This window comes from Monodon monoceros, unplaced genomic scaffold (genome assembly GCF_005190385.1).
Source record: "Monodon monoceros isolate NGI ecotype Baffin Bay Population unplaced genomic scaffold, NGI_Narwhal_1 Super_Scaffold_3, whole genome shotgun sequence".
Taxonomy (NCBI): domain Eukaryota; kingdom Metazoa; phylum Chordata; class Mammalia; order Artiodactyla; family Monodontidae; genus Monodon; species Monodon monoceros.
The window spans coordinates 28,850,066-28,875,584 of record NW_021703780.1 but is presented as its reverse complement, the minus strand read 5'-3'; the positions used below and the strand labels follow the sequence as shown (position 1 = coordinate 28,875,584).

General features: G+C 41.4%; 1 protein-coding gene across 2 annotated transcripts in view; it reads right to left on the bottom strand.

Annotated features, from left to right (window-relative positions):
• Positions 1–234: 234 nt before the first annotated feature.
• The window catches only part of TNFRSF21 (TNF receptor superfamily member 21), a 65,580-nt gene continuing 40,295 nt past the window's right edge, over positions 235–25,519 (bottom strand). Inside the window, exons 5-6 of one of the 2 annotated variants that reach the window (XM_029242602.1) lie at positions 3,023–3,251; positions 235–1,680 (exon numbers count right to left, since the gene is read on the bottom strand). In XM_029242602.1, coding sequence (XP_029098435.1) covers positions 1,451–1,680; positions 3,023–3,251 — 459 coding nt within the window. In that variant the 3' untranslated portion in view covers positions 235–1,450. The remainder of the gene's footprint in view (positions 1,681–3,022; positions 3,252–25,519) is intronic. The other variant, XM_029242603.1, reaches the window with a different exon arrangement.

Sequence of the window (25,519 nt, the reverse complement as noted above, 5' to 3'; positions counted from 1 at the left end):
AGCAGGAGCCTCAGATTTACCCCCAATAAACTAGGAAATGCTTGTTCATCCTCAATGCTTGGAAGTCCTTCTCTATGAATCTCTAGGTACTTTTCCAAACACAAACCTTCGCTACTGTGCATGATTCACAGATTAGAAACGCTCAGGTTTTTAGAATACACTTTTCCAAGAGACTAATCAAAGAATTATAACATGAGCACACGAACAAGGCAAGGATTAAATACACTCAACTACTCAAGTAACAAACACCTAATATTTATTAATAAATTACTACACTTGAAGGCAGTTTTCTGATATCAGTCCCTCACCACTACCCACAAACCCCACCCACACAAAGGGAGTCCACACCACCTTTGCATTAGAATTCAGCAACTAAGCATCAAAGAGCACATTTATAAATGGGAGCAGAGTTGCAAATATATCAGACAAGAGTTCTTAAAGCTGCAGCCATTTTTAACTAAAGTGATTGAATGAAGGAAACCCACCAAGACCGAGGCCTTGAGGGCAGACCAGACCTATCGACTCTGTGTGTATAAAAAACAAGACATCTTGTAAAGCAAAGCTGGACAAATTCCCTTTGGAAAAGGTGTCATTTGTCACCAGCACTTCAATTGTGACTTTCCAAAGTGCAGCAATATGTTCCAGGACAGCTCAATCTCTAAAAGTTGAAGTTCAAGTTCCTTGGTGGCCCAGTTGTCAAGCCACTCAAATAGCAAGTCACGATGGCTTGTGGGGATTTCATGTCTCCAGCCCAGAGCAGAATAGCGTAAGGGGAGCACACGTAATCAAGCATTCAACACGGTGTCCAGGTGAAAACCATACAATCAGCAACAGTGTGGTCAAGTTTCAGCCATAAATATGAACTACCCAACAAGGCATGTTAAAAAGATACTTCAAGATCTAATTGCATTACAGTAACTCAATGGGGTCTTACGTTTCTTGAACCCTTAAGAAAATTCATAAATGGCAAATAATAAAATAGTAATAATAATAATAATAAAGCAGATGTGAATGTTGAGACATGAAGACAGCTTATAGCATTCACAAGATGCTATGACACTTTTAAGAAGTTAAGAGCCTCATAATCCAGTGTGTGGGAAAAGCCACACTGTATTTGTGATACATTAAGTGAATTTAAAGTGCACAGAACAATTTTGAGAATACATACGAAGGCAAGACAGAGAAAATATGGAACCTAAAAAAACTTCAGTGGTGGATATTCTGAAACAGTTGAAAAGGCTTATATGCTAACTTCCCAGGAGGGTTTTTAAAAAGAAAGAATGAACTCAAAACACTGGCCATATACTCTGTTAAACACACACACGCGCACGTGCACACACACACACACACACACACACCAAAAAACAAAAATTAAAAAAAAAATAAAAGAATAAAAACGCTACCCTGCCACTAAATTGAGTAATTTCCAGAGTGCAGTATTCCTCGTGTTCTACAACAGGTCGGGAAGATGGCTATAAACAGAGTCCAGGAGGGTCTGGCTGGCTTCCTGGCTCTTGACTCCAATGATCTCAAACAGCCGGTCCAGCTTGTCCTCGGCCTGAGGAATCTCTTCAATCACCCGCAGCTCCTCGGGATTCAGGATGTGGAGCATGTCATCAAAAATAGGCTGCAAGTCGCAGGGGTCCAGGCGCACCTGTCGCAGCACTGTGTCCTTCTTTTCTGCAGGGAGGAGAGGAGAGGGGACAGCTGTAACGGGACTGTATTGGGGGACGGAGGAGAGCTAAGGTGACAGCGACCCTCTCCCCAGGCTGTCCCCATCCCACCCTGCAAGGTGAGGGAGTGAAGCTCAGGCACATTTTTAAACACCACAGTGGTTTTTACCGACGTTGCACGTAAGATAACAAACAAGATGTGCCTAACAGAGATCAGACAAGGATCTGCTTATCTGCTTGAATGCGTTGTTGATGGAACATGACATTTGCTTAGACTCAAATGACGTCTCCGAAATTCTCCTAAAACTCAGGAGAATGCTGAAATACTTAAAGAAACTTTAAAAAAACAAAAACAAAAACAAAACGTCACTACTTTCCCCATCTGTAACATGTTAGTAAGCAAAGATATGAGCCCAGCCTTTCCCCTCAAACATTCCAAGTCAATAATCGGCTTATCTGACTTCCTAATTACATTGTCATATTTTAAAATTAAACTGCTTAGAGCAAAAGCACATAAATAAGAAAATATTGCTTCTTGGGTCATATCTTACAATGGAGTGAGGAACTATAACTTCTACTACCATTTATAAAATGTATTCTCTAAAACATAATATGTAACATAAATTATAAACTAAAATATAAATCTTTATATAAGTATAGAGATATATGAATATATAAAGTATAAAATATAAATATGTGAAATAGAATTATTTTACAAATATACAAAAAACAACATAAAATATACCCCTTTTGGTAAAATATAACCGGTGTTACCCAAACTAGGAAATTTCTAACAAAAACCTGTCATCAGTATAGTGTACATGCTAATTCCCTACCCTGCTATTCAAAACTGCAAGTGGCAAATTATTTACCGAAAGTACCAACCCATGATGTTTAAAACATTGTTATTTGCAACCAAGCTTAACAGAGCGAAATTTAATTTCAGTCACTAAAACCTCTACTCCAGACTCTCAAGATAAGTTATACTTTAAATCCCTGGGTTCTGCAAGCCTAGTAAATAATTTGCACACACACACAAAAAAACCGGCCAGACTACACGTTATCGGTCCTTCCCCGAAACACACACTCGATAGCATCATGAGAATCAAGGGTGACCGATACTCCTGGACGCAGGCTCCCGGCCAGACAGTCGGGGCTATAAAGATTTTCTAGGCAGGTCCCGACTGGCTAATGACGTCGTTTCGCGCAGACCAGCCTCACCTCGGAGTCCAGGGCAGGTCATTTAGATGACCCAGCCCCTACTGGAATGGGGAACTGATGGAGGGAGAGATGCCACGGGCTCTTTGAGGGGAGGCTGAAGAATGAATGTGGGTCTGAACCATCCGTACCTTTGGTTATAAAGGATCCGGTCCTGCTCAGCGCCGAGGAGCCGCTGGACGTGGAGTCACAGCGAAGGAGGGGCTCGGACTCGTCCACGAAGAAGCCCTTGTTCTTATCCAGCGGGGAGGGCTCCACCGTCAGAAGCGTGGAATTCTCAAGTTTCGGGTTGGGGCTGGCGACCGGGCTCGTGCTAAGCGGGCTGGGGCTCCTCGGGAGAGCCAGCTTGTCAGTTTCCAGCTGTGGAAAGAAACAATTTTGAATTATATACTTCAAAAATTATAGAAACTGGGGCTTCCCTGGTGGCGCAGTGGTTAAGAATCCGCCTGTCAATGCAGGGGACACGGGTTCGAGCCCTGGTCCGGGAAGATCCCACATGCCGCGGAGCAACTAAGCCCGTGTGCCAAAACTACTGAGCCTGTGCTCTACAGCCCACGAGCCACAACTACTGAGCCCGCGTGCCTAGAGCGCATGCTCCGCAACAAGAGAAACCACCGCAATGAGAAGCCCGTGCACCGCAACAAAGAGTAGCCCCGGCTCATCGCAACTAGAGAAAGCCCGCGCGCAGTGACAAAGACCCAATGCAGCCAAAAAAAAAATAAAAAATAAAAAAAATTATAGAAACCAAATGGAAAGCATCTGAAAAAGAATATACACATACGTGAATAACTGCATAACTTTGGCGTACATCAGAAACGAACAGAAGATTCTAAATCAACTATACTTCAATTTTTAAAATAAAAGAAATAATTTTTAAATTAAAAAAATGATAGAAAAAAAAATGAAAGTTAAAGCCCTTCTTGGGGCTTCCCTGGTGGCGCAGTGGTTGAGAGTCCGCCTGCTGATGCAGGGGACACGGGTTCGTGCCCCGGGCCGGGAAGATCCCACATGCCGCGGAGCGGCTGGGCCCGTGAGCCATGGCCGCTGAGCCTGCGCGTCCAGAGCCTGTGCTCCGCAATGGGAGAGGCCACAGCAATGAGAGGCCTGCGTACTGCAAAAAAAAAAAAAAAAAGCCCTTCTTGGATGCTTTTTTTGGGTTCCATTTAGTATTTTGTGGATAAATTCTCCCATTTTGACAGTCCATAACTTACATTATTGCTAGATACACACACACACACCCCCTTCAAAATGCACAAGAGGATATGTATGAACATTAAAAATTAGGAAGCATATGCACCAAGCTGTTACCTCACAGGAGTGAAACTGGGCAAGAAAGTGAGGAGGAAGATGTCCAACAAAAATATAATTTTGTACCTGCTGGAAATGGTCTTAGATATTATCCAGCATATTCCCCTCTGTTTCGGGATGAATTATGTGCACCCAAAATTCATATGTTGAACTCATAACTCCTTGTACCTCAGAACATGACTGTATTTGGAGATAGGGCCTTTAAAGATGTAATTAAGGTACACCTGGGCCCTCATCCAATATGACTGATGTCCTTATAAGAATAGATTAGGACACAGACACACAGAGGGGAAGCCATGTTGAAGACACAGGGAGAAGATGGCCGTCTTCGACATGCCCAGGAGAATCAACCCTGCTGACACCTTTACCTCAGACTTCTAGTCTCCAGAATTGTGAGAAAACACACTTCTGATGTTTAAGCTTCCCAGTCTGTAGTAGTTTATTATGGCAGCCCTTGCAAACAAATACACCCTCTCTTTACAAGTAAGGAAACAGGCCCAGAGAAGGTAAGTGACTGTCTTTAGGGCACCCAGCCAGGAAGTGGCAGAACTAAAACTAAACCCTCCGTTTCCTGATTCACATTTCAAACTAGCTCAGGAAGTAAATAAAACTGCTTGAAAGAAATGAGAACAGGAGAACACCAGAGCAAAAGCGGCTGGAAGGAGAAAGGGAGAACCACCCCGCTGGAGCCAATGGATAGGCTCTTCAGGATGTAGGGGAGACCGTGAAGCTTGCATTCCAGGGCAGGGATCAGAGAGAAGATAACAAGAAAGCAAGCAAACAAGATGGTTTCAGATGGAGACAGTGAGCATCATGACCGCTCTGGCTGGTGCATGGAGGCTGGATCTTAGGGAGGTAAGAATCAACACAGGAAGACTAGTTAGGATGCTGCTACAGCGAGCGGGCAGGTGACGTGTAATCATGGCTTGTACCAGGGTGCACAGTGGAGATGAGCGTAAGTGATGAGTGGTATCACCCCGTTTTGCAGGTGAAATGACTACGGCCCAGAGACGGCACACAAACCCGGGGAGAAAGTCAGTGCTCAACTCAGGCCAGCTGGACATCTCTAGTTGCCCCTGTCATTTGACACCATACCCTAGAAATCTGGCAGACACTGGTGGCATCTCCTAGTCGGTTGACTTATATTTTTATTGGTTCTTCTGGCACAGAGGGAAATCTGGGAGTCAGGTGGCCAGATGACACCGGGCAGGGTGCAGACAGTGATGTGCACTCTTCCCGGAGCTGTTAATCACCGCTCATTAGAAACCTCATGACTAGACTCCCACTTGTCAAGAGAAACATTTTCAAGTTCCTCAATCAGGAAGACATTGCCCCTTGTTTCAAAGGATGACGTTCACCAGTTGTAAAACGCACAAAGCAAAGCACAACTGCCTCTTTTACAAGCTTTACAGCCTGAGAAATTCTTGCAACTGTGCAGATTCTGAAGGCCTCTGACACGGCACATCTAATGTTCCAACAGCATTTTTCCCTTGTACAACCACCCACATCCTGCTTCTGCTTCCAGTGCAGTCTCAAGGCTTGGATATCACGCATTCCCACCAGCCCCCTTCTGATCCACAGACAAGTTTTATGGATACGTTTTTAAGATTTGAATTCATTAGGCCCTGGCATGCATGTGCCCCTCTCCCTGAAAATGCACATGGCCATTCATGCCAAAACATGTTTTTTATTCACTCAATTAGACAAAGAACACTTGTCTACGCTCTGGTTCTCAGGGACAGTACATTGGATGACCCGGCCAGTCAATATAGTGCACTGTTCTTGCTTAAAAAAAGAAATTCCTGCCCACAAATCACATGCCAACAGCCTAAGAAATCCACCCACCTATTTCCTGAACTCAGTTCAAAACTTTCAATATTTAATATTCCCCCCAATTTTGCCAAAGGATATTATCAGTGGAAATTAAGTACATGACTTCTAACATAATTTGGAAGGCAGAATGCTGAATTGATGCTGTCCAATCATTAACAGTGAGTCAAGTGAATGGGAAAATGCCGCTAGGAATGGTTTTAGAAGCTCCACAATGGAGCTCACAACCACAGCTAAAGCCAGAGACCATTTGACAAGCATCTTTCTAGAAAATCTATTCCTCTACCAAGTATAGATATCTGTCACTATGTACAGGATACACAGTAGCTGGTTGCATTGCAGATTTCTCTAAAGTTACTTGCATTTTTTTCCTAGCAGGAAAAAAAAATTTGCCCCTAGAAACTTACTTCTTTCCTCCCTTTACCTTACTATTGACAATATCCATCAAAATTGTTTTGCAGGGCTTCCCTGGTGGCGCAGTGGTTGAGAGTCCGCCTGCCGATGCAGGGGACACGGGTTCGTGCCCCGATCCGGGAAGATCCCACATGCCGCGGAGCGGCTGGGCCCATGAGCCATGGCCGCTGAGCCTGTGCGTCTGGGGCCTGTGCTCCGCAACGGGAGAGGCCACAACAGTGAGAGGCCCGCGTACCGCAAAAAAAAAAAAAAAAAAAAAAATGTTTTGCAGCAACTCAAGCATTGTGTTACCTGTGACTTCTCTAATAAGAAACTGAAGCCTCAGGATGTGTGGGATAAATTAATTCTTTATTTTCTTAGTTCAGAAAGTTCATGGTTCAGTACTGAGTTTACAGCAAATAAAGAGCACTTATAATAAGATTCAGATACTAAAAGAGAAGACAAACGCTCTAAACAAGAAAGCTAGATGTCCACAGAAGCGGGTTGTATTCTCTTGGAAAAGATTTGAACATAAACTTATCAAAATAGTCACAAAAGAGATCCTGAGCAAATGAATTTATTCCTTTTTCTCCTTTAAGTTTCCCAAATTCTCTACAGGGCCATATTAACTTTTATAATTAGAAAAACAATAAATGTTATTTTTAAAAGCAGTTACCACTGATAAGTATATTTTCCCTCTGTTAATTGGAAAATGTGGCCGCAACAGCTCTTATTTATATTGGTAGCCAAGGAACAGGACAGTTGGAAAATCATCTACTTGGCTGAGCTCCTCTCTTTACTTTTTTCAAGCATTCACAGGCACAAAAGGACAACACTCCTCCCAACTTACTGTGGTGAAGCAAATATTAAGACTTAAACGAAAGGCCTCTGGGAAAACTTGGCCAGTGAAGGCAATGGATCCACCAGATATTTGAAGTCCCTTTGGAGAAACTTGAAAAGTAGAGTTCTTTTTGCTCTATAGCCATGTTGTAACCGTGCTAACTTAGAAGACTCATTTGAGAAATCAGGGTGAGACAGTAAGACAGACCAAAAAGGGGGAGAAGGCAGGGATCCTGAGGGGAGAGCTCCCTAAGTAACCCAAATCAGTACGAGTCTATTGTATGAACTTCAAGACCATGAAATTTATTTTGGCCAAATGAGCCCCAAATGTCCTCCTGATTAGTTTCCATACAAATACACTCTGTCCTTCCAGATACTGTATTTATTGGTCTAAACTGATAAGAAAAGAGAGATAAGTGGTTCACCTTACAGGACAGCTGAGTCATACCTAAAACTCCATTGCTGACCTGACTATTTTCCTTCCGGATTCCCAGAACCACTGAGTATGAGGAACCATCCAAAGGAATTAGGTAAACAAGCTATTGATTAAAATTCGTGGGCTTGAATGCCTCTGGGCTACAGAGGTTTGAGCAGTATCTGTGAGAACAATGATATAACTTGTCCTGGGTTGCACTGGAAAGAGCCATTTCCAGCTGTGTCCTTGCAACCGTCCACTCTTCCCTCAACCAGCTCCCCAAACTGACATGCCCGCTTTGGGTGCACAATCAAATCACAACCTGAAACTGAACCTCAAAAGTAACTCTCCTCTTAACAAATATACACTACTATAGATAAAATAGATAATCAACAAGGACCTACCATATAGCACAGGAAACTCTACTCAATATTCTGTAATAACCTATATGGGAAAAGAATCTGAAAAGCAATGGATGGATGTATGTGTATAACTGAATGACTTTGCTGTATACCTGAAACTAACACCACATCATAAATCAACTATACTCCAATATAAAATTAAACTAGAATAAAATAACTCTCCTCTTTTAACATCAAACAAAATGCACTTCCCTGTTGACTGGCCTTTCCGAGGATAACACACTGTGGAAGGCTGAAATGTTTCTCCAGCCCTGGGGATGGTGGAGCCATGGATGCTGAAGCCATTGTCATGGCGAGGATGGTATATAAGTGAAACAAGAGTTTGAGACTACTTTGCTTCTCTCCTATGATGGAGCAGCATTCCTGAGCATACTCTGCAAACAGGCAGGGGTGGAAGACTCCAGCCCCAGAAGCCTTCTTTTCAGCGTGTTTCATGATCTTCATAGTCAACTCCTAAAAATCAAAATCATGACAATCCTGGAACATCATGGCAAAGGAAGAAAGGAAATCTACCACTAACTAGCTGTGTGGTCTTAGAAAAACCCCATCCCTTTTCAGATCTGTTTCCTCATTTCTAAAAGAAAAAGGTTACTCTAGGTCATCTCTCTTCAAATTGTCTTATTGTTTGTCTCACTATGGCTCTTTCATTCTCCCCACTCCCCACCTACAGACCCCCAACTCCCTTTCTCCTTCCAAGTTACTTCCACTGGTTCCTCAACTAAGGTTTACCACTGAGTTATTTTCAATTACTACCTAATTACAATCTCCCTGTGGTTGCACAATTTGTTTTCATAAAACTAATTAACAACTTTGATGCATCAGTGATCCCCTGAAATGAAGCCTTAATTACCCAGCCCTGATGCCCCTTGCCAATCTGCTAAAATGGTTCAACTTAACCCCTTGGTTCCTGGTATCACTCAGTCAGATTCCACAAGATCCTTTTCTCTCCCCTCTGTAGCCAGATATGTCTGATAGACTCAAGAAGAAAGCTCCTTACAATTAAAAATCACCTTCCTACTGAACTTTCCCTCCAGACCTCATCCACCACTTAGAAAGAAGGAAGAATTCGTATGTTACATTTGTGAAAACTTCTGTCGCTTTAATCATGGTTTTCGAAAACCCATTTGCTAAATTCAACGGAAACTAATTGCTATTCCATCTGAGTTGACCAGCTTGTTACTCAGATCCAGTAAACAAAAAGGGGCTTTAAAAAATAAGCCATCATCAGTACTCTGCTAAACAACTCAGCATGAAATATATGGAATCCATTTGATGTTAAGGTAGCTCTTATTAGCTCCATTTTACAGATGAGAAAACTGTGGCTTTAAGAGGTTTAAGTAACCTGCCCAAGATCACAGAAGCCAGGACTCAAGATCAGACTGGTCTAGTTTCCAAGTAATCCTCTTTGCTGAGTCATGTCACTTCCCTGTCTGGACCCACTGCAGTTACAGAAATTGACAAACCCTGTAAACTCAATACAAAGACATCACATGACCACAAGGGGCTGCCCTGGCCCATACAGTCTGCAAGGACCTGTAACTCAGTGACAGATCTTGAACCTCAGCTGGATGACTGCCCTGAGATAAAGATGAGAGATTATGTAATGAAACTTAAAAGCTTTTGCACAGCAAAGGAAACCATAAACCAGACGAAAGGACAACCCTCAGAATGGGAGAAGACATTTGAAAACGAAGCAACTGACAAAGGATTAGTCACCAAAATATACAAGCAGCTCATGCAGCTCAATATCAAAAAAACAACCCAATCCAAAAATGGGTGGAAGACCTAAACAGACATTTCTAAGACATACAGATTGCCAACAAACACATGAAAAGATGCTCAACATCACTAATCATTAGAGAAATGCAAATCAAAACCACAATGAGGTGTCACCTCACACCGGTCAGAATGGCCATCATCAAAAATCTACAAACAATAAATGCTGGAAAGGGTGTGGAGAAGAGGGAACACTCTTGCACTGTTGGTGGGAATGTAAATTGATACAGCCACTATGGAGAACAGTATGGAGGTTCCTTAAAAAACTGAAAATAGAATTACCATATGACCCAGCAATCCCACTACTGGGCATATACCCTGAGAAAACCGTAATTCAGAAAGACACATGTACCACAATGTTCATTGCAGCTCTATTTACAATAGCCAGGACATGGAAGCAACCTAAGTGTCCATCGACAGATGAATGGATAAAGAATATGGGGCACATATATACAATGGAATATTACTCAACCATAAAAAGCAACAAAATTGAGATATTTGTAATGAGGTAGATGGACCTAGAGTCTGTCATACAGAGTGAAGTAAGTCAGAAAGAGAAAAACAAATACCGTATGCTAACGCACATGCATGGAATCTAGAAAACGGTACTGATGAACCTAGTGTCAGGGCAGGAATAAAGACGCAGATGTAGAGAATGGACTTGAGGACACAGGTGGGGGGAAAAGGAAGCTGGGACGAAGTGAGAAGGTAGCATTGGCATATACACACTACCAAATATAAAATGGATGGCTAGTGGGAAGCAGCTGCATAGCACAGGGAGATCAGCTCGATGCTTTGTGACCACCTAGGTGGTGGGATAGGGGGGTGGGAGGGAGGCTCAAGAGGGAGGGGATATGGGGATATATGTACACGTAGAGATGATTCACTTTGTTGTACAGCAGAAACTAACACAACACTGTAAAGCAATTATACTCCAATAAAGATATTAAAATTAAAAAAATAAAGATGAGAGACTATGTAAATAACCAGACACTTCAACTGTGGCCAATAACTGTTTTCTATTAGAAAATATTTCCGTTCCCAACAGACCAGTGACTATTTAAAAAAACACAAATTCAATTTCCACTAAAGGTTTATCTCAAAGGAATTACAGTCACAAATAAAGACATGACTACAGCTATTTAAGGATGATATTATCTGAAGCTTGTTTCCCCCATTCTCCCAGCTGCCCGTGTAATCAAGATCAAATTAGATTTCATGACCTCCCATAGGTCCACGTAGGTATGTAAGATTGGGCTCTGATAAAAACGAGCACTTTCCTCCTTGCTATACAAATCTCTCTTGATATCTGGATCTATGTAGTTCCTACCTTGAGAGAACAGGATTTCGGATGATAAGAAACGCTTTGTCATCCAAAGCTATGTGGTTCCAGGGCTTCAGATCTACATGAGGGTTCAGATAATGATGGTTACCAGCCCTATCACAAAACATGTCCTATCACAAAACAATTCCTAAGTTCAGATACTAAAGAATAACTGTATGCGAGGATTTCTCCCTAAAAAAAATAAAACAAATACACCACCTCCAACAGAAAAGGGGGAAAATAGGTGGGTTTCTTTAAAGTTCCAGCTGATAGGGGACAGACTTTAATTATTCTTCCGAGTGTGAATTCTTGTTCAATCCAACCCAGAGAAAGGGGTCTTAAGAAGAACCACCCAAATTTACTCAGCAAAATTTTTTGCAAACAAAAAGAAAAAACTTAAGAGGAAATTGAGAAGACGCTGATTCCTAAACCTTTAAAAGAAGGGTTATCATTTATAAGAAATTTGGAGGGAAGTCTTAGAAAGAGGAATATGGACTGGAAATATATACACACATATATAGATAAAGCAAAGATGTCAAAATATAACTGTTGAATCTAGGTGGTAGGTTCTGGGTGTTTGTTGTACTGTGTTTTAACTTTTCTTTGTTTCCTAAGTCTTATTTTTGAAAGTTAGGACAATAAAATAAATTAAAAAGAAGGCTAAGGGCCAAATAACCTGAAGACAGAAATTCCCCAAACTTTTCCTAGGCTTCTGATTATTTAGTCTTTTGTTGACCTTCCTTCTTTCTTCTCCGGCCCAGCCCAGAACACAGGAAAGGGAAGCACAGAGGGGCTTCCATTGCATAAGTAGGGAACAGTGCTAACACTTAAGCGTAAATCATCAGCTGGCAAGCGGACACTGCAGTGTTATGCTGTCTAGATCTCCCTGGGTTCACTGGAGGTCACGGGATGGAAGCAGGAACAGGAGTACAATGCCAAGATGCCCTGTTCAGCTTCCCTGGGAACCCCTGCGCTGGACCACAGAGGCAACAGAGCTGAGTGAACACTGAGCTATGCACTGCCCAGGTAAGCTGCAAGCCAACAGCAGCACCTGCAGAACCAAGTCACCCACCCTCAGGAAGCTCACAGGATTCACGTGACCAAAAACTGCCCAGACCACTGGGAAATTATTTTAAAAGACACCCTGCACACCCCCTACATCTGTCCAAGCACAGGATGATTCAAGAATTTTGTTTCAACTGCAACCTTACTTAAGATTCCATTTAAACGTTAGCCCAGGCGAGCTGGCCATGGCTGGGTTCTCCTTTAAGTATCTCAAGCCCCAATCAAGGCAGTTGTCAGAGTCTTGTGTATATATGTCATCTGCTAATTCTGATCATGTCTAAGAGTTCATTTCAAATCCACCCACTTTTAAGCCAAGGTGTGGTTGGTGGCCAATCCTTGCCTAGCAAGAGAACTTAAGAGGACTAGGTGCACGGTGGGGTGAGGGGGCAGCCACAGGAAGCCACAAGCAGTGCTGTGCAAAGCTGCCAAAACTGGTAAGAACCAGCTGGCTCCGGAGGGAGGAGAGGAGGGCGTGGCCACCAGCTGCTGGCACATGTGTCTGCCAAGCAGTCCAGGCTGCTGACATCAACCGTAATGTTGCAGCCCTGAGCTGACTCACCGGCTAGCTTTCTCAAAAAAGGAAGTGAGGAGAGATAAGTCGGGGGGCCCCACCATTATAGGAGAAGATTGCGCTGTTGGAAATGCCTCGGGTTTTCGTAAACTTCACTCAATGAGACCTATTAGGAGGCCTTTCCCACAAAAAAGCCTTTGGACAATTCTAATCATGAAAAAAGGTTGCAAGAGTCATAAGCTTGCCTTAAGACAAGACAGAAGTATCCAACTATATAAAAGGAGGTCTTGTGCATTTCAAGTTTGCAAGGCACGTGTACTTAAGCTATGTACAGACACTTACTGTACAGTAGCTTTGACCCTTTATTTGGGGTACATTAATCTTACAGTATTTATCCACCCAATCCCAGACTGAGATACTGGTCCAAGGGGCCTTCAGTAGCTGCCAGTAAGTTATTTTAATGGCTGTCTTGAAGTTAACAACTGTTGTAATGAAATAGCCTACCTGGTGCTAAATAAAGCCTTTAGAATGTTTTTTTAAAAAGTATGGAGGATAGAAAATAATTTCATAGGAAATGCATGACCTTGAAATAAGAAGGCTCAAGCCGACCTTTGTGACTCAAGTTTTCTGAACGTCCCAAATTTGATTAAATTAGTGTTGTTTAATAAAATCGTTAATTGGATTCATGCCATTAGAATTAGACTATACATGGTACACAATGCCACAGGTACAAAAGGGAACCCTGAAACTACTTCCCCCTCACTAAACCCTGACTTTAGCTTCTCCGTACCTACCACCCCCAGTGTTAACTGTTACCAATTCCCCGTGTATTCTTCCAGACATTGTCTATACTTATACCAGTTGGTAGGTACATATATTCTCCACCCCACTCCAGACCTTCTCTTTCATGTTTTACAATTTTTTTTTACAATATGGTGTTAAGGTATACATACACACTGTTCTGTACCTTGCCCGTTTTTGTTTAAAAACACTTCTTGAGGTTAGCACATAAAGAGCTGACTCACTGTTTTTGATAAGTGTATACTGTTACACTGTATAGATGTTCCATAGCTTACATAACCAGTTTTCTATTGAAGGGCATTTGTGTTGCTTCCACTCTTTTGTTATTAATGAGGGATACTTATACTTGCATCACTCTGCACATATGTGGGATGTATATAAGGATATATGTAGGATGGGGTCAGGAAGGGATGGATTGGGAGTTCGGGATTAGCAGATGCAAGCTATTATACAGAGAATGGATAAACAACAAGGTCCTACTGTATAGCACAGAGAACTGTATTCAATATCCTGTGATAAACCATAATGGAAAAGAATATGAAAAATAATGTGTGTATATATATATGTATAATCGAATTACTTTGCTGTACAGTAGAAATTAACACAACATTGTAAACCAGCTATACTTCAATAAAATAATTTTTTTAAAAAAAGAATATATGTAGGGCTTCCCTGGTGGCGCAGTGGTTAAGAATCCGCCTGCCAATGCAGGGGACACGGGTTCGAGCCCTGGTCCGGGAAGATCCCACATGCCGTGGAGCAACTAAGCCCCTGCACCACAACTACGGAGCCTGGGATCTAGAGCCCGCAAGCCACAACTACTGAGCCCGCATGACTAGAGCCCGTGCTCCACAACAAGAGAAGCCACCGCAATGAGAAGCCCAAGCACTGCAACGAAGACCCAATGCAGCCAAAAATAAAAATAAATTAAATAAATTTAAAAAAAGAATATATGTAGGACGTACTCCTAAGAGTGGAATGTCCGTGGTCAATGGACACGTCCTTAGGTAGAAGATGCCAGATGGCCCTCTGAAGGGGCAGGGCTGATGTACACACCCATTGGTGTACACACCCTTATTCCCTTCACAGTACAAGAATGGTGTCATACCTTTCCCTCTTTGCCAGTCTAAAAGGTTAAAGTTGTATCTCAGTGTAGGTTTCAATTTGAATTTTTCTTATTTGAGCAAGGTAAAAAATAAATAAAAATCTGTATACCTTTAAGAACCTTCAGTGTTTCTTTTCTGTGCACTGCCTTGTTCACAGACTGCCCATTTTGCTTTTGGATGGTTGGTTTCTTAATTAATTTGCAAAAGCTCTGCATTATTAAAGGAAATTAACCCTATATTGCAAACAACTTTCCCAGTTATTATTTTGTCTTTGATTTACATATGGTGTTTTCTGGCTTGTATATATATTAAGTAGTTGAATCTTTCTTGTATGCCTTCTGTGTTTTATATCATTCTCAGAAGAGCCTTACTTATTGTTGTGATTATAAAAATAAAAACTTTCCTCCATCTTTTTCCCTAGTACTTTTTTCCCTAAGCCAATTTAATGGTTGGTCATTCCAGCCTGCCCCCTGACTCAGCCCAACTGTGGATAAATCAAAGTTCCTTCTGTAAAAAAAAAAAAAAAATTAATGAGGAATTCGGTAGTGACAGCTGTCTCTCCTAAGGAACTGGTGAGGAATAAGCGATTAAAATGTTGCAACTAACTAGTGTACAATAAAACCTACTGCTGACTGAGATACAATTCCTTATCAGTAAGTGTACGTACTTTTGGAACTTGGGTTATAACAGATGAACAGACAGTCTCACAAACATAGGGTGGAGAAGCTAGGCCAAAACTGAAAGGTATTAAGCTTCGTCTGAATATAAGTTTTGGCTTTAAAATAAAAAGAAAATATGATATCCAGCACTGGTAACTGATTGAGAAAATAAGCTTCTTTTCACAATATTGATTCTGATTTCCCTCCAATGCACATTTTGAGAAAGCCAATAAGGGTGTGGATTAAAGGGGTAGAAAATGTCATCAACTGATAGACGCAGACTTTTCTGAATGTTGAGACACTGTGTCTCAGGAAAAAAAGAAAAGCCCACTGCAAGTCCTCTATGAGGCAGTGTCACAGAATGTATTCTAAAGTTTGGCTCACGTACGCATCCCTCCTATAAAACGGCCAGCATCCTGAGGGATGATTCCTGTTGTGTTTTGGGGTGTGTGTGTGTGTGTGTGTGTGTGTGTTTTCTTTTCTTTTTTTTCTTTTTTATACTACTTTGAAAGGTTACTTTCCATTTACTGTTATTACAAAATATTGGATATATTCCCCATATTGTACAATGCAACCTTGAGCCTATCTTATACCCAATAGTTTGTACCTCCCATTCCCCACCCTTATGTTGCCCCCACACTGGTAACGACTAGCTGTTGTTGTTGTTGTTTTTGCGGCATGCGGGCCTCTCACTGCTGTGGCCTCTCCCGTTGCGGAGCACAGGCTCCGGACGCGCAGGCTCAGCGGCCATGGCTCACGGGCCCAGCCACTCCGCGGCATGTGGGATCTTCCCGGACCGGGGCACGAACCCGTGTCCCCCGCATCGGCAGGCGGACTCTCAACCACTGCGCCAGCAGGGAAGCCCTGTTGTTGTTTATTTTTTAACATCTTTATTGGAGTATAATTGCTTTACAATACTGTGTTAGTTTCTACTGTATAACGAAGTGAATCAGCTATCATATACGTATATCCCCATATCCCCTCCCTCTTGCGTCTCCCTCCCACCCTCCCTATCCCACCCCTCTAGGTGGTCACAAAGCACCGAGCTGACCTCTCTGTACTATGTGGCTGCTTCCCACTAGCCATCCATTTTACGTTTGGTAGTGTATATATGTCCATGCCACTCTCTCACTTTGTCCCAGCTTACCCTTCCCCCTCCCCATATCCTCAAGTCCATTCTCTACATCTGTGTCTTTATTCCTGTCCTGCCCCTAGGTTCTTCAGAACCGTTTGTTTTTTTTTTTTTTTAGATTTCATATATGTTAGCATACGATATTTGTTTTTCTCTTTCTGACTTACTTCACTCTGTATGACAGTCTCTAGGTCCATCCACCTCACTACAAATAACTCAATTTCATTTCTTTTTATGGCTGAGTAACATTCCATTGTATATATGTGCCACATCTTCTTTTCCATTCATCTGTTGATGGACACTTAGGTTTCTTCCATGTCTTGGCTATTGTAAATAGAGCTGCAATGAACATTGTGGTACATGACTCTTTTTGAATTATGGTTTTCTCAGGGTATATGCCCAGTAGTGGGATTGCTGGGTCATGTGGTAGTTATATTTTTGGTTTTTTAAGGAACCTCCATACTGTTTTCCCTAGTGGCTGTATCAATTTACATTCCCACCAGCAGTGCAAGAGGGTTCCCTTTTCTCCACACCCTCTCCAGCATTTACTGTTTGTAGATTTTTTGATGATGGCTATTCTGACTGGGGTGAGGTGATACCTCATTGTAGTTTTGATTTGCATTTCTCTAATGATTAGTGATGTTGAGCATCCTTTCATGTGGGTAATGACTAGTTTGTTCTCTATATCTGTGAGCCTGCTTCTTTTTTGTTATATTCACTAGTTTGTTGTATTTTTTAGATTCCACATATAAGTGATATCATACAGTATTTGTCTTTCTCTATCTAACTTATTTCACTAAGCATAATACTCTCCAAGTCTATCCATGTTGCTGCAAATGGCAAAAATTTGTTCTTTTTATGGCTGAGTAGTATTCCAATGTATATAGTGTGTGTTTTCATTTAGTATATCCGGTGCCTGGTACAGGGCTTGAAACAAAATGGGTGTTCCATTAACGAATGATAAATAAATTGCTTGTGTTAAACTGTCTCATCTTTAAAGGCTACTAAAAAACACAAAAAGCATGTGTAAGTCTGTGTGTGTTGGGGAGGGAGGGTATATCAATCCCAAGATCCCAAGAATCTGTTTCCCAGACTTTTCCCCCAATAACCTGTACTCTTCAAGCTCAACTACCGTATTTCATTAATTCTATGGTGGATATTTCTTTTCACATTTTAACATCTCTGAAATAGGGATGTATCTAACAACTATAATTAGCAATGTTTTTATTGCTTTCTTAGTGGTACCTATAACAACGGTACATACATGGTTGCCATGGCATTCAACGAAATACAGAAATATATCTTAATTCTAATACTGACCTATATCTCACAGGGCCATGAAGCTTGCTAGATAAAAGCAGACGCAAAGCACCCAATGTGTTTGGGACACAATAGATACTCAGCAAACACTGCTCCCCTTTCTCCTTAATCTCCTTTCACAGAAAGTAGAGTGGTATTGCTCTTGAGTCAAAAAAGGAGAGTGTAGAGTTCAAATTCCAACATGGAAAACAGTAGCTAAGATTCACTGAGCCCCTCCTAGTAGATGTCAAGTGCAGGACTGGACATCTACAATCATTACCTCTACTATGTACACTCTATCTCACCAGATGCTTACAAGACGGCTACGATTTCAAGAAGTAGGGAATTCCCTGGCGGTCCAGCGGTTAGGACTTGGTGCTTTCACTGCTGTGGGCCCAGGTTCGATCCCTGGTCAGGGAACTAAGATCTTGCATGCCGCATATTGTGTCCAAAAAAAAAAAAAGGAAATATATATATATATATATATATGTTCTTATTTTCTAGGTATATTTTGGTGGGTCGCATACCCCTGCCTTCTGACGCTATCTTACAATTCCTCGTGCACACTTCTATTATACATTTGCTTATCCCACTGAATTGTCATTATTTGCACGTGTCTCCATCTCAGTGAGTGAGCTATTGAAAGGCACACACCTTTCTTCTTTACATAGTACCAGGAACACAGCTGGTGCTCGACAAAAGATTGTTGACTAACTGAATGAAACCTTGGAGTATGATAACAAGTAGAATGGCCTGAAATGTCATTAAAAGTCTAAAGGCTTATTCATAGACATGCCTCCTTTGTACACAATAACCACCTAAAACACAAGCATCACTCAATGTACTCGGGCCTACTGTGTGTCAGCAATGCCTTTACAATGTCCCCTTCTCACCACCTCACAAGTTCCCCAGAGCCCACAGTCACACCCTGCAAATTAAGTAACTTGACCTGAAATGACCTTCCACACAGTGGTCACACAGAAGTCAGGGGCTCGACACACGTGAGTTTAGCTAACATCTTAAGGCCTTAGGACAATAATCCCTGTTTTCTAAGAGATGAGCAACTGGCAAGTTAAAGACAGATTTGAAAAGCCAAAAAGTCAACAGCTAAAGGTACAGCTGGTATTTGCCTCCACTCACCCTCGCTATATTAAATTTCTGAAAAGAGCTGGTCTCAGTCACACTGTAGATAAAGACAGCTGCATCCTGCAGCTGGTAAGAAAAAAAAAAAAAAATCACGTAGTTCCCTTTGCAGCAAAAGCAGTGGTACCGTCCTCGCAAATAGAATGCCCACTGCTCGCCTCACTGGTAGCTTCTCGCTGTTGATTATACAGAGCAAAACCACTCAATCTCCAACACAGAGTCCACTATAGTTGAGAGAGAGAGAGAGAGAGAGAGAGAGAAAACTCTGTCCCTGGGATGTAGGTTTCCTATGTGGTTTCTGGAAAGGATTAAGAATCTCTAACAAAGAATCATTCTACTACCATAGAAGTTAACCACAACAATACTGGCTTCAGAGCCACTGGTTGGTACATTACAGTGTAGTTTTAATCTAGCTAATCGAAGGAGGGCAGGGGGGATGAGCTACCCAAACCCCCTGCCTGATCAACACCAACTCTTTTCATTTATGAATCTCTGGTCAAAGCAGGAAGCTAAAGTAACACTTTATATTATTTTAAATGCTTGTGGTTGTTTTTAATATGATCATTTCTTTTTATGGAAGTGTAGTTGATTTACAATGTTGTGTTAGTCTCTGGTGTACAGCAAAGTGATTCAGTTATACATAGAATATATTCTTTCTCATATTCTTTTCCATTATGGCTTATTACAGGATATTGAATATAGTTCCCTGTGCTATACAGTAGGACCTTGTTGTTTATCATTTTTAAATGTACCTAAAATTCCTTTTGCCTCCCTTTCTCAAAATGAAACTATAAAGGAATGCTGGAAAATTCAAATCACCACGACTTCTGAACCTAGCCAGTAAGCATCACTTTCATTACCTCATTTTTTTTACATCCCACAGTTCAACAAGCCATTATCTGATTTAATTCTGAAAAGCACTTGAATTCCCATTTTAAATAGAAAACTCTGAGTCAGAGAAATCATTTGCCCAAGGTTTCCTAGAGAGAAAAATACAAGTCCAAGGTGAGGGGGAAAAGAAAAGAAAATGACAGCACTGGGTAAGCCTATTTGAATATACAAAGTCCCCCCCCCAAAAAAAGAAAAGAAAGTAAGGAAACCTAGAAATCCAGTTGCTCAATTTCATGTCCTTTTTCTGACAGCCCTTGAGAGCAGACCTGTCTACACACACACCATCACCTTTGTTTCTTCACTAGAGAAAACATCCCTGCCAGCCCAGGAACGTTCACTCAGCCAGTAAGGAATAAATATCTACAACTACTAGAATTTCCAGTTCTTGGGCACTGAACGCAGATGGCAACTCTCGTGCTCAACCATCTACCTGTCAAGCAGTCTTGGACTTGGCTGTCCCTTCCCATCCGACACTGAGCAACCCTTGGCGTTCAGGATTTAAAGGATCCACCATGTGAGTTGGAGCTAGTCAGGAACATTCTTCCACCTCTCTTGCCTCTAGAGTCTGGGAATAACTGCAGTGATTCATGGTAAACATTCACCAAGAGCTTTCTGTGGGTCACACTGACCTAATTTCACAACAACTCAAAGGACAGGCACTAAGGGTGCTCCCATTTTCTCAGGAAAAAACTGAGGCAGAGAGGCAAAGTAATTGACCATTGAGTCCCCAGTGTGATATGCTGCCTGGACAGGAATTTAACCCGGCACACATCTCCTCACTGACATCCCGCTTCGGAGCCTTAATGTCGATAAACTGCACATCCACCAATTCCCTCCTCCCTCCCTCCTGGGTTTACTCCCTTAGATTAAACATTGATATGTATATGTTTCTTCCCTTCAATGGGAAGCTTCCCTGACAGCAATGACTCTGTCCTCCTTGTCTTTGCATTGCCCAAAGTCCTTGGTATAATATTGCACATGTAATTCGTTATGTAATATAGATTTAAAAATAAAATCACATTCCCCTCCTTTGCTATTTATTTAGCAGGGGAAACTTAAACCCACGCAAGAAAGTACTGAAAGAAAAATAACTATCAAGCTTAAGTTCTACTTTCCAGCTCACCTTCAAAAACAAAGGGCAAATAATGCAATTTATTTTAGTCAGCGGGCACTTTCCAGACGAAGAAAAACAGCTTACTGCCGGAAACCTACACTGCGTATTCTTTAGGCCAAAGAAAAATGATCTCAGGCAGAGATGGGGAATGAAGAACAACAGAAAATATCAGTGAGCAGGTGGATCATGTGGATCTTGACTGTGTAAAACCGTAATAATTGTGCCTTTGGGAGGTTTAAGAAATGTGTAGTGTTAAAACGTATGACAACAAAAACACAATACCAGAGAAGGAGAAATAGGATTAAAGTCTTTTAAGGCTGCTGTGTGGTCTGAAAAGTAGTCGAAAGTACACATTTATAAAATGGCTCATAATTTAAGTAGGCGTGTTGTAACCTCTGGGGTATCCATTAAAAGTAAAGAAAAAATGTGTAACTAAGAAGTTAAGAGGAAAAGAAATGCTTTATGAACAAGAAAGGAAAGGGGGAAGAGAACAGATAGGACAAATACAAAACAAATAATAAGATGGCCAAATACACCGGTAATTACGTTAACAATGTAACCACACTGAAATTCTCTAGTTAAATGACAAAAACTGTCAGAATAGATTTTTTAAAAGCTTGAATATATGCTCCTTACAAAAGATTTTCTTGAAATAAAGCCGCAGAAAAGAATCAAAGTAAAAGGACGGAAAAAAAGAGAGAACATAAAATTTGGAAGGCTGTGTTAGGTTTTTGTTTTGTTTTGTTTTTTAAAGAGTTTCGGCAAAGTCCCAGTAACTTCTAAACTATTGTCCCACTGCTTTACTGCTTCTCCCAAAAGCTCATGACCAGGAAGGAAAGAATTCAGACGATTCTGGAAGGCTGGGTTCAGTTTTGATGTTGAACTTGAAAGAAGAGCAAACGGAAACACCCAGCTCATACCTCAGAGAAGGAAAGGGTCGGGGAGGTCAATGAATACATAAAACTGTATGAATGAATGAATACATAAATCCAGACAGCTGAATATTATTTGGTGCTTAAAACAAATGAGCATTCAAGTCATAAACAGACACAGAGGAAGCTTAAATGCATATGACTGAGGGAAAAAAGCCAACCTGAAAAGGCTACACACTCTATGATTCCAACTATATGACATTCTGAAAAAGGCAAAACTGTAAGAGACAAGGAAAAGGTTAGTGGTTGATGTGGGAGAGAGGTGGGTAATGGGGAAGAGAGAAATAGGGAAAGCATAGAGGATTTTTTGAGCAGTAAAAGCATTCTGTATGATAGTATAGTGATGGACATATGTCATTATACATTTGTCCAAATCCATAGCACAGGTACGACACCAAGAGTGAACCCTATGGTAAACTATGGACTTCGGGTAATTACGATGTGTCAATGCAGGTTCACTCTTGGTAAAACTGTACTATTCTGGTGAGTGAGATTGATAACGGGTGAGCCCGTGCATGTGTGAGGGGAGGGAGTATACAGGAAACTCTGTAACATCCCTCTCAATTTTGTTTTAAACCTAAACCTGCTCTAAAAACTTGTTTAAAAAAAAAATGCAAAGAACAGTACACCAAAAAGTAAATTTTACTGTATAATTTGTTATGCATAAATTTCTTTTTAAAGTAAGACTCTGGATGTGTTTAACTCAAAAATGGCTAATAGGCCACCATGGTTAATAATGGACCAGCTGTCCCTGAGAGAGGACTAAAGGGAACACCAGGGCTAATCCTTCGAGTGGAACATAACATAGGTGTTCTCAGGCTCGTGAATAGGAAAAAACATTAACCATTTTAAACACACACACGGAGTCATTTTTGCATATTATGAGTCCATTAACTCCTGGGGCAAAGTCTCAAATTGTCAGCAGTACCACCGTACACACAGAATACAGGTCCACTAGAAAATGGAAACTAGGTCTCAATTATGCCCCCTGCGTTTTGATTCTCTTGTTTGACTCCACAAATCTCAGAGATAAACTATAAGCAAACTGTGCAATCAATAATAGCTGGCAGCCAGAAATCCATGCTCGTTGGCTGCTAAAATTAGGGTAAGAGCTGGGTCCACAACACTGCCAGACAATGATGGACATGATTAAAACATGGAACAAGAAGTTTAATACTGCCTTCTCAGCCTCCATCCTAACATGCAGGCTACACTAGAACCAAGAAGAAGGCTACAAGATGTCTTGATGTCCCTGTTTCTTACAAAATAAACAACAAAAAATAGATACTAGAATCTTTTGTATACAGAGGAGATAAGAGGAAGGAAAAAGCTAAAAGGAACAAGAGCTTGGCACTTGGGGACTAAGGGTTTTGGTCTCTTATTCATTGACCCAGTGATTTTGGCTATAATCACTCTCCCTGACATGTAGTCTCCTCCGTGGAGTCTGCACCTTTGGCCCACTTTTCCCAGCACCTAGGACAGTGCCTGGAATAAAGTAGGTGCTCCGTAAACATTGATGAAACTCAATGGTACTAAACATACCAACGTCATTTGGTATAGACAATATTCTACCACCATCATTACCACCATTAAGAAATACCTTAAAGACTAGGCCCAAATTCTAAGTGATTGCTGAGTGTACACAGAGAGAGGAGACAGATCTGCAGAACCCGAAAGTAAAGTAAGTTTTAGGCAAATATGACCCAACATAGCAAACCTCAGCCAGTCCTCAAGGAAGAATGGATGGCGCATAAACCACTGTCTGCTTTTCCTCAATTAAAATGAGGATGGTTCCGTCTTTCAATTCAGCACAGTAAAACAAAGCCCTACCTATCTTTCCTCGTGGGCCTTTTCAGCTGTCATTTAAAAAAATGTTTTAAACCACAAAAGTAATGTTTTCATTATAGAAAATAATTTTTAAAAAATCACTTCTAATTCAACCACCTAGATTTAATAATATTAACATGTATGCATTTTCCTATGTTTACATTTGTTTTTTCTAATGATAAACCTTTGAACCTTTAACAATACATCACGAACCCTTAACAATACATCATGATCATCCTTCCACCTTATTAAATATTCCATTGAACCGACATCAATTACATTTTCTCTTTTTGGAGGAACATCGCATCAATTACATTTTCTCTTTTTTGGAGGCATTATCAAGGCGATCCAGTGGCTTATTCTCAAGCATCTAAATCCTTCTTCAAATCTACTGCTCGCCCTAGCAGTTCTTTCCTTAAAGCCAGCACTCCAAGGAAGCACAATAATGGTTTTTTTTGTTTGTTTTTCTTTGTTTTTTTTTTTTGCAGTACGCGGGCCTCTCACTGCTGTGGCCTCTCCCGTTGCGGAGCACAGGCTCTGGATGCGCAGGCTCAGCGGCCATGGCTCACGGGCCCAGCCGCTCCATGGCATGTGGGATCTTCCCGGCCCGGGGCACGAACCCGTGTCCCCTGCATCGGCAGGCGGACTCTCAACCACTGCGCCACCAGGAAAGCCCCACAATAATGTTTTGCCTCTTGAGTCCCTTTGTTTGAACTGCAGCCATTTTACTCAATTGGGGGCCAAGCGTCTCCCTCTCCTTTCCCCAAATCCAGCTACTCAAAGCCTCGTTTTAGTCGTGAACCATACTTAATTGAGATCATTTCGCAGAAAGCCACAAGACACTGGTGTGTGCCTTTGAATAATTACCCCCGACTCTATTAGTAAACCTCTTTTCTGAAATTCCACATTTCAAAAAAGTTAAAAATACACCAGGGGTTTTAAAGACTACCTTTAAAGTCAATTAGCACCGATGAACTTTTATCTAGTCACTTAGATAAAAGATCCACCTAATGAATGTTTATTTCAATAATGAAGAAACACTACACTGTTAGTATAGAAAGATGAAGGCACTGGGACTTCTTAAATGTATAAAACTGAGTCCCTTGATATACAACTGTGGTACAGAATGATAGCAGATTAGAGTGAACAGGGGGAAAATCTCTCCCTTGCACTCTTAGGTAATGAGTTTGGACCACTGGAAAAGAACACAGGCTGAATTGCCTTTTAAATTTTAAGTGGGTTTTATCAAGGCCCAAGGGCAGTGTTTCTCCTTTGGGAACACGTTACAAAACTTCAATCGAAGTCTAAGAAATATGATTCAACAGCCAGATTTGTATTTAATTCACGGCCTTTCAGGGAAGCACCTTAGGGTTAAGGAAAGGCTAAGTAAAATGAGTTACATCATGACCATAACTACAATTTACAGAACACCTTCAATGTGTCAGGCATTTTATATACTTTATCTCCAGTCTTAATTAACCCTATAAACCTGGCTTACAATGGGGAGAACAGAGGCAGAGAAAGTTGAAGTAATGTACCCTTGGGTCACCCAGCTAGTAAGTGTCAGAGCCAGGATGCCTATCCAGTGCTGTCTGACTCCAAAGCCAGGGCTCATGGACCAACGATTATAAATAAATCACACTCCGAGGTCCCCTCAGTTTCATCTGAGGCACTGATTGGACAAGCCCAAGAAGAAATATCAATCCTATTACTAAATACTGCCAGTACCACCTGCATCCTTGGGGGTACTCAGGAGTAAGACAGAGCGTTCTTAAACCACATCACAGAAAATATCGTCCGGAAGGGAAAGGGAATAGAAAAAAGTCTTCCTTCTTGCTTT